At 52.8% G+C, this 13,137-nt stretch overlaps 1 protein-coding gene across 1 annotated transcript in view; it reads right to left on the bottom strand.

Annotated features, from left to right (window-relative positions):
- Acox3 (acyl-CoA oxidase 3, pristanoyl) overlaps nt 1–8,325 on the bottom strand; it is a 40,361-nt gene extending 32,036 nt beyond the window's left edge. Inside the window, exons 1-5 of the mRNA XM_076865368.2 lie at nt 7,883–8,325; nt 1,821–1,978; nt 1,214–1,447; nt 537–611; nt 44–133 (exon numbers count right to left, since the gene is read on the bottom strand). Coding sequence (XP_076721483.2) covers nt 44–133; nt 537–611; nt 1,214–1,447; nt 1,821–1,964 — 543 coding nt within the window. The 5' untranslated portion in view covers nt 1,965–1,978; nt 7,883–8,325. The remainder of the gene's footprint in view (nt 1–43; nt 134–536; nt 612–1,213; nt 1,448–1,820; nt 1,979–7,882) is intronic.
- Nucleotides 8,326–13,137: the final 4,812 nt, after the last annotated feature.

Genomic DNA, 13,137 nt, shown 5'->3' with positions numbered 1-13,137 from the left:
CTCCCGACAGTCCCACGGGGAAGGGGTGGGAAGGGGCGCCCACCTGGGTGGCGGGATCGTAGTGGGCGGTGGTGCGGATGGCCTTGGTGTTGCTCCCGTGACTCAGCTCAGTCAGAGCAAAACAGCCAAAAATCTAGGAGTCCAAGAGCAAAGTACGTAAGGTGAGCTGTTCCTGAGGGCCTGCCCCACCTGTCCTGGCAGAACTGACCGGACCCGCCCATCGCCGTTCACCTGCCTCCCCAGCTCTGACCTGGCTGCGTCCCATGGGACTGGGTGCCACTTCGTGAGATGACAGGCAGACCAGCCAAAGCCGTCTCTGGGTCACAGGGTGGTGGGGACTGCTCCGGACCCCAGAAGCAGCATCAGGCCCCGGCTTGGGCGGGCAGCAGAGCCCACTGTGGGCTGAGGAGTGGACGTGGCCCGAGACTCCCCTTAGATAAGATGGCCACAACCTCCAGGGGCCTCTCCTGCCGCTGCCCTTCCCCAAATCCCAAGAACAGGGAGGAAGGCCGGGCCATTCTTGGCGCTGACCTTACCTCTGTGTTGAAGATCTTTTCAATGTATTTGAAGTGTCTTTCAGAACCGGAGTTGTAGACTGCAGACCCAAAAACCTGCAGGAACACCATTGTGTAAACAGACGGGGCTAAGAAGCGCCACTGCTCAGGAACTGGAGGCTGACGTGACATCGACACGGCCCCTGGCTCCACACCACCATGCTGGCTCAGCGAGGCCCCGCGGGACAGGGGCAGCTCCGCACCTGGGCCACCTCCCGAAGCTCGTCTGCCCAGGGGCCTTGGACTCCACTGGCAGCAAGGCCCGGTCCCTGGCCAGGCAGCCTGCAGGCACCTCCAGCCTCCGAGAAGTCCTGAGCCACTGAGAGTGGCCGGGAGGACGGTGAACAGCAGGGAGAGCCCCACCGCCACCTACAACACACCCAGGACGAGGGCCACACCCTGCCCAGTCCCCTACCAGTGTGTGGGAAGGAGGCAGTGGCCACCTCCCTTTGGCCCGCCTTCCTATTCCCACTGGTCACACACACACAGCAAAAAGGAACACAAGGCCCAGGATCTGGCATGGGTCTTTGAGTCTCGGACACCAGGTCTCATCCAAGTGTACAGCTTTGCCTGTGGTTTGCTGGCTACCTGGGGAAGCATGGCGGTGGCCCCGTCCAGCTGCATGTGGCCATGTGCAGTGGCCTGCGCTGTGCACTCACCAGCAGGTGCAGGAAACACTTGGTTGCCAGGGACCAGTCGTACATGCCCAGGCAGTGGATCAGGGCCCAGACCCTCAGCGGGCTGGCTGCCAGGTCCTCCACACTGAAGAAGCCGTACTCCAGCACCCGCTTGCACTGAAGGAAGCTGAGCTCGCGGTACTTCTCCAGGGGCAGGTCGGCCCCACGGGAACGGGCGAAGAGAGGGTCCTTCTCCAGAGCTGAGAAGATGGTTTTCTGGAAACACAGGAGAAGTGCAGCCGACTTGGAGGAAGGACAGGACTTCATTCACTCCCACCCACACAGTTCTCAAGGCTGGAGCTGCCGGGGACACAGTCTGACCCAGGACCACCGAAAGATGGCTCCCACTCCCAACTGAGGGACAAGGGGCTTGAGGGTAGGAGCTTAGACTGGGGGTCTGTTCCTGTCTCTCTGGTCGGTTCCCTGAGGCCCGTCCAGGGTTACAAAGACGAGAACGGCCCATGGTGGCCCAGGATCAGCTTCTCACAGAGGAGCAGCCCCAGGACGCCACGCAGCTCACAGCTGCAGACCCACTTCCACCAGGGGACGAGGATGCCGGCAGCACACGCCACAACGCCACGCACCTCACCTTAAAACGGACCACGTCCTCGCCTTCCAAGAACAGTAGCAGCTCCACGCCACTGAAGGACGCCCGGGCCCGGTACCTGCTCAGGGGTCCCCTGGGGAAGTCTGGCCACAGGGCATGAGCGCTTCCTTCCAAGGTGGGCGCCATCCTCTGCTGTCAACCTGCGGAGAACACTGCCTAAGCAGGGTGGCAGGTCACCTTCAGACAGCCACATGCCTGGCCAGGTGCCACCACCCAAGCAAAGCAAGCCCTGACCTGAGGGGACGGCAGGCAGGGCCCGAACAGAGAAGGGGTGCCATATTCCAAAAGAGAAGGCGAGGTGACACTTCTCACCTCCACTCCTGGACAAAGGGTGACGAGGACACAAGAGAGCTAAGAGAGGTCCCGGGGCAGGCGCTGGAAGGACATGGGAAGCGGATGTAGCAAACAGATGGTAGGCGAGGGGTCCAGAGGGTACTGAGGACTTGGGCTCAGGCAGCCTCGGCTCAGCCTGAGGACACCAAGCAGGGCTTCCCTGGGAGTCCAGCAAAGCAGCCTGGCCACACACCTGGACGCGAGCTTTGGTCCTGTTTTGTCCCCAACATGCAGACACCTTTTGTCCCAGGCTTTGGTCCTGTTCTGTCCCCAACATGCAGACACCTGCCTCTCCACTAAGAGAACAGGGCCCTCAAACAAGGAATTGGAGGGTTTCTGAGTCAGCTGGCCCTTTCCCAAGATCTCGGCTAGTGGAGGTGCTAGAGGAGATGGCTGGGGACCTGGCTCTCCACAATCATGGAGCCCGGGGAACTGTGAAACACTTCTAGATGACTGCTGAAGTACTCCAGAGCTGGACTCTGCCCTGGACAGTCCACAGTTCCAGTAAGAGGGAAAGGAGGGACATGGCCACCAAGTCCTGCTTGGGTGCCAGGGACTGCGCTATGCAGACAGTCCCCGGGTAACCATCCTGTCTCTGTCCCTGTGGAAACAGGTAAGAGCTGAGGGCGCAGGCCCACTTTGCAGCAGGGAAGAGGCAGTGGAGCTCTGCGGCGCCCCCCAAGGTCAGCTTGGGGAGATACCAGGTCACGGGAGGAGACGCACACGCGGAGAGAGCGACAGGGGATACTATGAAGAGCAAGGCAGGAGCACTGGGCAGGAGGGAGAGGCCACATGGAGACAGCTGCCTCGCAGACAGACTGAGGAATCTGTAGACTTTCAGCTGGACTGAGTTTGGCCAGCGGGATGTATCCTACAAGTGACGGTGACATAAGAACAGCAGGTCAGGCTGAGACTGCCCTGGTGACTCCATGGTGTGTGGAACAGCAGTTCTCAGGCTGCGCCTGCCCTGGTGACTCCATGGTGTGCAGAACAGCAGTCCTCAGGCTGCGCCTGCCCTGGTGACTCCATGGTGTGTAGAACAGCAGTCCTCAGGCTGCGCCTGCCCTAGTGACTCCATGGTGTGTGGAACAGCAGTTCTCAGGCTGCGCCTGCCCTGGTGACTCCATGGTGTGCAGAACAGCAGTCCTCAGGCTGCGCCTGCCCTGGTGACTCCATGGTGTGTAGGACAGCAGTCCTCAGGCTGCGCCTGCCCTGGTGACTCCATGGTGTGCAGGACAGCAGTCCTCAGGCTGCACCTGCCCTGGTGACTCCATGGTGTGTAGAACAGCAGTCCTCAGGCTGTGTCTATCCTAGTGACTCCATGGTGTGTAGAACAGCAGCTCTCAGGCTGCACCTGCCCTGAGTGACTCCATGGTGTGTAGGACAGCAGTCCTCAGGCTGTGCCTGCCCTGAGTGACTCCATGGTGTGTAGAACAGCAGTCCTCATGCTGCGCCTGCCCTGGTGACTCCATGGTGTGTAGGACAGCAGTCCTCAGGCTGTCCCTGCCCTGGTGACTCCATGGTGTGTAGAACAGCAGCTCTCAGGCTGCACCTGCCCTGGTGACTCCATGGTGTGTAGAACAGCAGTCCTCAGGCTGTGTCTGTCCTAGTGACTCCATGGTGTGTAGAACAGCAGCTCTCAGGCTGCGCCTGCCCTGGTGACTCCTTGGTCTGTAAGACAGCAGTCCTCAGGCTGTGCCTGCCCTGAGTAACCCCTGGAACAACCTCTCCTGCCAGGCACCACTATAAGGAACACACCTATTTTTTATAAAAATGTATACATGCCAGTCAGGCACAGCAGCACATGCCTTAAGAGGCAGAAGCAGCAGTATCTCAAGCTCAAGAACTGCCTGGGCAACTTAGTGATATACTGTCTCAAATTAAAAATGCAAAGTCTGGGGGTGTGGCTCAGTGGTAGCAAACCCCTGGGTTCAATCCCAAGGACAAATAGTAAACAAGAACTCAAACATGCCAACTATCAAACATATGGGGCTGGGGATGTGGCTCAAGCGGTAGCACGCTCGCCTGGCATGCGTGCGGCCCGGGTTCGATCCTCAGCACCACATACAAAGATGTGTCTGCCGAAAAACTAAAAAATAAATATTAAAAAAAAAAAAAACTATCAAACATACTCAGGAGCACCTGGACTCACAGACCGCCCAAATCACACCAAGATGGGAGCCAACAACCTAATCAGACAACACCCGCCACTCAAGACCCCTCACACACAGATGCAAGACCCTCAGCTGAACTCCGCAAACTGAACCCAGCGACATCTGACTAGAGATCACGTGGCAGGAGCTGGCAGGAGCTGGCAGGAGCGCCTGGGCCCACCTGGGAGGGCAAGGCGGCTCCGCATCTGAAAGTAGCTCTGTGACGCCAGGCCAGCAGGAGCAAGCACTGAAGCTCGCACAGCGGGCGACAGGTGCAGAAAGAGCACCCAAGGAAGGGAACACTGCTGACAGACACCGCCAAGCCAGGGACAGGGAGCTGCAAGTCACAGGACCCAGGAGCAGGCAGGCTGACCTGGTGCCAGCATCATCGGATGCACACCTGTGGAGATGCTGCAAGGTGCCGTCAGTGCGTACAGTCTTTATGTGTCAATCAAAAACATTCTTAAATGCTGGGAGTCTTGGCACACGCCTGTGATCCCAAGTACTTGGGAGACTAAGGTGTGAGGACAAATTCAAGGCCAGCCGGGCAACTCTGTGAGAGACTCTGTCTCAAATTTATTTTAAAAAAGGAGGTGTGGAATGGAGTGCAGCTCAGTGATCAAGTGCTTGCCTAGTGTGTGCCAAGTCCTGGTACAATACCAGACCACAAAATACAAATAAATAAAATTAAAGGAAGGAGATTTCATCACCCAGATAAAAGCCGTCTACAAACAGCCGCAGGGGATCACAGTTTCCAAGACAAACACTGATTTGAGCCTTTTGGAGCTGATAAATCAGCTGAGCCAGGCTGCAGGCCCTACACCAAGATGGCAGAGGCCTTCGCTTTGACCTGGGCTCCTGCACCAGCCCCCAGACAGGCCAAACTAGACAGACTCACTCATGCTCAATGCCACAGGACCAAGCTGAGTCTCGAAGGCAGCGGCCTGCTGGGCTTCGGATCTGGGATGTCCCCCAAAAGCCCACGTGTTACAGCTTGGCACCCAGGGAGGAGGCACTATTGGAAGACGCTGGGACTTTAAAAGGTGGAGTCTAGTGAGGGTCCTTGGGTGATTGAGGGAAATTGTGGGACCCCAGTCTCTTCTTCCTTTCACTTCCTGTCCACGAGGTGAGTGGCTTTGCTCCACCACACGCTTCTGCCACAACGTGCTGCCTTGCCACAGGGCCACAGTCATGGGGACAACCAAACTGGCCGCACTGGAACCTCCAACACTACCAGCCACAGTTTTTATAATCGGACTCTCTCAGGTGTTGTGGTGATGGAAACCGAGCAACACTGTCCCCATACACAGCAGTTTTCCTAGAAACCGGCAATTCCCATCAATGAGGTAACACGTCCCCTCTGCTTCAAGCCTTCCATAGCGCTCGGCTGCTTTTCACAGGGTGCCATGATAACTCAATAAGACAGTCCTTTCCAACAACCAGAGCTGGGGCAAATGGACACACACACACACAAGATTAACTCCGTGACCCACAGATCCAGTGGTAAGAGCCCAAATCATAAAACTCAGAAGAAAACATAGGCGTGAATCTTTGTGATGGTAGGTTAAGCAAGGCCTTCTTAGATATAGCAACGAAAGCACAAGCAACAACAAAAAAAATCAAGGAAATGAGATCTCACCCAAATTAAAATGTCTGCTGCAAAAACCACCTTCAATAACCTTAAAACTCAATAATAAGACAGGTACCCCGAGTTAAAGTGGGCTGAGGACTAGAACAGACAGTTGTCCAAAGAGACACACAAAGGGCCAATAAGTCCAAGGAAAGACGCTCAACATCATTTGCCATCAAAAGCCAATCAAGAATGCAATGTGATCCACTTTATCACCACAAGGACTGCCTCAACAAAGAGATCCTTAATAGCAAGTACTGCAGAAGATGTGGAGAAGCCAGACCCTTGTGCCATGAGGGACAGAGAATGTTGCCACCACATGGAAAGACAGATTGGCAGTTCCTCAGACCATAGGACCCAGCAGCTCCACTCCTAGGCACGCACTCTGGAGAACTAAGACTCAGGTCTACACAAAAACCTGTACATAAACATTCATTGCAGCATTGTTTATAGCATCTCCAAAGTGGAAACAACCCAAATGTCCACCAGTGGATGAAGGGACAAACTCTATGGCAGATCTGCCCAGTGGGACATAACTCAGTCACAAAAAGGAATCAAGTACTGATTCATGACACAATATATATGAACCTTGAAAACATGATTTCAGTGAAAGAAACCAGTCACCAAAGATCCCAGTCATATGCTTCCTATAATAGGAAACATTCAGAAAATGCAAATACAGAGAGAAAGAAAGTAGGATTAGTAGCTGCTGGGGGAATACCAATCCACTCCTAATGGGTCCAAAGTTTCTTTCTGAAAATGTTCTATAATTACACAGTGATGATGTTTGCACAACCCTGTGAATATATAAACAACCACGTAGCACACAGTGTAGACCATGGGATATGAAGTCTATCTCAATAATGCAGCGTAAAAAGGGAAAAATAAAGCACCACACTTGGCAGAGGCAAGTTCTCCACACACCAGCAGAAAAGCCCAAGAGTCCTTCGGCCACCCAGGCCTGATTCCTACTACCCTGCACGCGCTTCTCCCTGTGGCCTGGAGCACCACACACCTCCCTTTGCCCTCCTCCTGTCTCCTCGAAGACCTGTCCTTAGACACCCACCCCATGCACCATCCCATCCACACAGATGGTCCTTGGTGTGTGGAGAGCTCCCACATCCATACCTCCTGACCCCTGTGCTTATTTGGCAGCTGGCTGGACAGCCCTCTACTCTCGAGTTCTGGAGATGCTCAAACTGAATGTGCAACACTAAAATTACCCCAGACCCAGCCTGCCCTCCTGTAGGCCCGGTTCACACTGCCAGTAGCCCAAGAGCTACCCACACTGTAAACCCAAGACCATACCTCTGCCACATATGCCCTATGAAACCTAGTGTGGAACCTCCCATTATTGAGGAAGGACTGTGTGCAGGTCATCGTCAGGGAGTTAGCTTTTTGAAGTGAAACCAATTGCCCAAGGTCCTACAATTATTACCAAACAGAGTGACTCCAAATCCTAGGATCCTATCCAGTCTCCTCTGCTCCCATTGCTATACCATGCCAAGAGGATTCAAAGCCAGACTGCCTGGGTTCAAATTCCAACACTACAGCAAGGTGCCTGTTTGCCAAGCCACCTCTCCTTGTGTGCTTCAGGGACAGTGCAAGGCAATGTTTGTCAGCACACACTGTCTAAGCTGTCGCAGTGCACAACCGGATACTGGCAATAGTTGCTGACATCTGTTAAGTGGTGGCTTTCACTGATGCCAGTTTTTCTTCTTAAAAAAAAAAAAAAAATGAGCGGCTATACTTTTGGTCTGAGGTCCTGCACAGAAGCCCCCCATGCACCAGTGCAAACCAAAATGCTGCACAGTCTAACTAAGGAAGCAGCCAGGTCACCAAACACCATTTTGCTGGAAACTGGACACTTCAGCCAATCAGGGCCTCATTATGAAGTCCCCTGGATTTCACCCCTACAGAAAAGTTACCTGGGGTGACCCGTGGCCTGGTCACCACCTTTCTGCTTCCCGGTTCCACCTCCAAGTCCCACTGTCAGGGAGCTGTCACCCTGCGGAGCCCGGGCTGCCGAGATACGTGACGTGGACGCCGGCCTGTCACCTGCAGCTAAACCTGTCGTGACGCAGTCTCCTCTCCGGGGCGGGCGGTGATCCGAGACACGTATGCTAGCGTTTGGCCCCAGCGGCTGCCGGGCGCCGGGAGGTCACAGCCGCAGGCGCCCCGGGGTCACAGCCGCGGCCCGCTGCCCCGCGCCCGTCCAGGCCTCGCGCGGTCCGCTCTGCTCCGGCCCCGGCTGCGCACACGGCGGGTTCTGGACCGTCGTCCTGACGTCGCTACCGCGGGCGGAACCCCGAGGTTAGCTCTCAGGCCCGGCCGCTCCCGGGCATGGCCGCTGCCTCCGCCACCGCCTCCGCTCCGCCTTGCAAGGGGCGTGGCCTTCCGCTCCGCCCCGCCCCGGAGGCGTGACCCACCGTCCTCGGCTCCGCCCCGGGGCGTGGCCCGTCCGCATTCCACGTCTTGTCCCCTCCCATGGCGGGGGGGGGCTTCTCCCCTGCTCCTAGGCGGGTCCTGCCCTCTTGTCTCCACGGCTCCAGGGCGTGGCCTGTCTGTCCCCCTGACGTCTTCGCTCCGGGCTCCGGTTGTCCCAGAAAGCCGCGGCGGCGGACCTCGTGGGCTGCCCCTGGTGGCCGCGGCTGTCCCCGCACGTTGTTGTCGGGTGCTTTCCCCCGAGCGGTCCTCCTGCGGGCCGCGGCGGCCCTGCGCAGAATCCCGGGAGGCGGTTTTAACTTGCAGACTCCCGCCCGCCCCGGAGCTGCCCCATCCGCCAGTGGGCTGCGCCTTTTCAAATTAGCAAGCTGGCCTAGTGCTCGCGAAGTTCCAGAACCGCGGTGCCGCGCGGGTCCCCAGAGGGAAGCGCGGTGGCGCCCGGCAGTAGCCTACTCAGTAATACACACTTCTCTCTGTTTCTATCGCACACGTCCTCACTCTCGCATTTTGGGATCACCTCCACATTAATTGCCAGCACCCAAATCCTGTCTTATGGTCTGTTTAAACTTGCACAGAGAGAACCAACTGGGCTGGGCAATTTTCCATATGAAGAGCAGATTAGCCCAAAGGTTTTTTCCCATGTAAAGGGAACTAAAAAACAGGTGGTGTGGTTGTGGGGAAGAGAAAGATGCTAAGTCGAATTTTAGAGATGTGTCAATTTTAGGACATCTGAAAGCATATCTGGGTGGTGATTCAGTTGGGAAAGTCTCTTTCTAATCCTGCTCTACCCTAAAATATCCTTAGTTCCATGATAACATTATTATTCACACCACTCAAAATGGGCTTGTGATTTCAGCTACTGGGACTTTCCTGTTGAAAAGCAGAAGGAAGGGATTAGAGGATGAAGCAGTCTCCTGCCAAGCAGTCAGGGTGGAAGTCCCTTCTCAGCCAGCATTGTGGCCCAGGTCTGAGCCCATAGGAGCACAAATCAATCAGTCCAATAAGAACACATGCTGCTGTTTTGCAGACGTTTGGAGATACTGTTGAGAGTCACAGAATATCCACTCGTTACAGAATTCACACCTTTAGGTCACTATGTCTGCCCAAACACAGCTAGTAAGTTAGATTCACCTTTTATTAACACAGAGAAGCATTATTCCAACTTGGAAACCGTCAACCTAAAATGAGTGGTGAAGATAAAGCCAGATTTAAAGATAGGTAGTCAGTGTAGTTAGGTAAATCGGGTCTAATATCCAGTAAAATCGAAAATGAAGGCCATGTTGAGAATGGAGTCGGAGAAAAGCAGAGCAACTCTTGGAATGTTAATGTCCCCAAGGCCCAGAGCCCATCCCAAAGAAATGATAATGAAACAGCTCCCAGCAAACCTGGAGATGCCAATCCAAAAGTCCTTCCTGCCCAGATTACTCCTTAGGCCCACCTGTGCCCCACCCTTTGGGCCTTCCCACCTACATTTCATCACTGAAAGATAACAGATCAGAGGACAGGAATGCAGGAAAGCTGAAAGAAGACCTTAGCTATAAAAGGGGAACACATTCGCCTTCCACAGATTCCCCCTCTTGGGTGGGAGAAGTCTTTTCTGCTGTCCTTTAATAAAGCCTCTACTTTCCACTCAAAACTTGCCTCGGCATGCTTCTCTGGTGTTATACTTCAACATTGGGGAAGCAAGGACTCGTCACCAGTAAACAGCAGTAACAAAGACATGGGCTCTCCAACATGGAGATGTTATTTGGAAATGACAAGATTACAGTCTGGGATATGCATGACATGGTAGTTCATGGGCATCTAAGAAGACACCGGTTTTCAGAGGTTAAAATGAAGGAGTTTCCGTTCATTGTTTGGAAACACTTGTCCTTGGCTGCAAAGATCAGTAACCAGGCTGGTGTTGATATGCTGGTGTTGATATGTTACTGAGTTCGGGACCCCCCAAAAGACCACCAGAGACCAAGATCAATGTAAGCAGCAAAGAGGCGTTTATTGCGAGCTACCTTGGTCCTCCGCGCACACAGTAACTGGTGACGCTGAGAGGCCCTGATCCCAGGGTTTGTAGCAGTTTTATACACTCTTTGGGGAAGGCAGGAACTTCACATACATCATAGCATCTCTTAGAAAATCATTACACACCGTGGGAAAATCATAAAACAACTCTAAAACATGATGAGTGCATTCACTGGCAGGAACAAGTTAGGTAGGGGTGATTGGACAGTACAAAGGCGGGGGATTTGTTTGAACTGATTGCTTTAAGCCTGGAGGGGTGTTCTTGCTGAACTACCGGGTTTCCCAATATGTTATCAACCACCATAAACTAGTGGGAGGGTCATCTGGCATCCCAGGTATTTTCCCTGTCACATGCTGGTAATCCCAGCAGCTCAGGATTGGTGGTTGCTAGATGTTGCTATGGGTTCTCACCTAACCTGACTGAGTCAGGGACACCTGGTACCACAGATCTCTCCTGTTATTTGTAGGTAAACAACTCAGTGGGGTTGGTATGTGCCTAGGAGTGTGCTCTGTGTCCTTTTTTCCAAGGACAAGGGTCACACCCACTTCCTTGGACAGGCTTTGCTCTGAGGTCGAGGCTGGTTTCTCAAAAATGGAGTCACATCAGTTTCTCAGTGTCAATCTGAGGCTGAAGGCAGATGCTGGATAGGGAGCCACACAGAGGCATCTTTTATGTGAGGTTTTTTGGCTGGCCGTTTTGTGATAGTTCTTATTACCAGGCAAATATGTGTAAGAATCACCCCCATCCCCCAAGGCCTCCCCACTCCATTTCGTTAGGGTTTGACATAGGTAACTCCATTTTGATTCTGGCAACTTTCATAAAAGACTTCTAGTCCACCCCAGGAAAGGGAGGGAAGAAACGTTTATTTTTTCTTTCTTTTTGGTGTCAATGATTGAACCCAGGGGTGCTTAACCACTGAAACAGAGCCAGCCCTTTTTTTTAACTTTTTATTTTAAGACAGGGTACCACTAAGTTGTTTAGGGCCTTGCTAAGTTGCTGAGGCTGGTCTTGAAATTGAGATCCTCTTGTCTCAGGCTTCTGAGTGGCTGGGATTGCAGGCCTATCACTCTGCTGGGCAGAGGAGACCCTGTTATGCTCAAATTCAGGACCCCCAAAAGACCACCAGAGACCAAGATCGATGTAAGTGAAGCCAGATTTAAAATTAGGTACTCAGTGTAATTAGGTAAATCGGGTCTAATATCATATCTAGTGAAATCTAAAATGGAGGCCATGCTGATAATGATTCTGGGAAATGCAGGACAACTCATGGAATGTTAATGAAGTCCCAGAAAGGCCCTAGGCCAAAGTCCACCCCAAAGAAATGTTCATGGAACCCAGGAAACAGCCCCCAACAGATTTGGAGATAGCCCATCCCAAAGAAGTGATAATGAAGTCCTTCCTGCCCAGATTACTTGTTTGGCCCACCTGTGTCCCAGCCCTTCCCCCTTACATTCCATCACCAGAACTATAAAAAGGGGAGACAATCACACTTCCACGGATTCCACCTCTTGGGTCCCCTTCTTCCTCCGGGAGAAGTCTTTTCTGCTGTCCTTTAATAAACTTCTAATTTCTACTCTGACCTTGCCTTGGCGTGCTTCTTTGGAGTTATTCTTCAACATTGGGGAAGCAAGGACTTGTCACCGGCCAACAGTGGTATCATAAGCAGCAAAGCGGTGTTTATTGCGAGCTAGCTCCATCCTCCGCGCGCGCGCTCACACACAGCAACTGGTGAGGCTGAGAGGCCCGAGCCCAGGGCTTACCACTTCTCTGGGATGGGCTATCTCCAAATCTGTTGGTGGCTGTTTCCTGGGCTCCATTAACATTTCTGGGGGGGGTTGACTTTGGCCTAGGGCCTTTCCAGAACTTCATTAACATTCCATGAGTTGTCCTGCATTTCCCAGAATCATTGTCGGCATGGCCTCCATTTTAGATTTCACTCGATATTAGACCCGATTTACCTAACTACACTGACTACTTAATTTTAAATCTGGCTTCATTCCCCCCTCTAATTTGGGGAACTCCTTACAGCTGTAAGGAATGGGGGCAAAGAACATTCTGGCTTCTTCAGGCTGACAAAGGGACGATGTGGGGCAAGCAGTTTGGAGTCCCCCTTTAAAAATCGGGTCTATCGAGTGGTCCATGATAGAAGTCCGATTGAGAAGTAATAGGTTGGAGGGCCATTTGAGCGATGGGTGGTCTATAAGAGAAACAAGAATTCATTAATATTAGAACCATATTGATGCAGCAATAAATACCATAGCACAGGAATATGCCAATGAGTATGATGACAAAGACAGAGACTAACAATGTTTTCCACCAGGAAGTACCAAGAACCAGGAGCTAAGATATTGTTCCCATGACAAGGTTGGTGAGGACATGGCTTCTGTCTGAGCATGTAAATCTTTAAGGATATTTGTCACATTGCCAGAATTGTCAGGGATGTAAACACAACATTCAGTTTTAATAACAGCACAAGTACCACCTTGGGCTGCAGTGAGGACATCTAAAGCCATTCGATTTTGTAAGATGGCCTTCCTCATAAGTGTTATTTCAGTATTAAGGAGAGAGATACTCTCCTCAACATCATGGAGGGCAGTTTGAGTATAATTGTTTAAAGTCTCCGCATGCCACATTATGTCTTCTAAACCAATTTGTGGGATAAACAGAGAAGCTAGATGATCATACCAGCGAAACACAGATCGTCCCCATCTATGTTTGAGA

Source organism: Callospermophilus lateralis, chromosome 8, assembly GCF_048772815.1.
Source record: "Callospermophilus lateralis isolate mCalLat2 chromosome 8, mCalLat2.hap1, whole genome shotgun sequence".
NCBI classification, from domain to species: domain Eukaryota; kingdom Metazoa; phylum Chordata; class Mammalia; order Rodentia; family Sciuridae; genus Callospermophilus; species Callospermophilus lateralis.
This window is presented reverse-complemented; position numbering and strand designations above follow the sequence as displayed.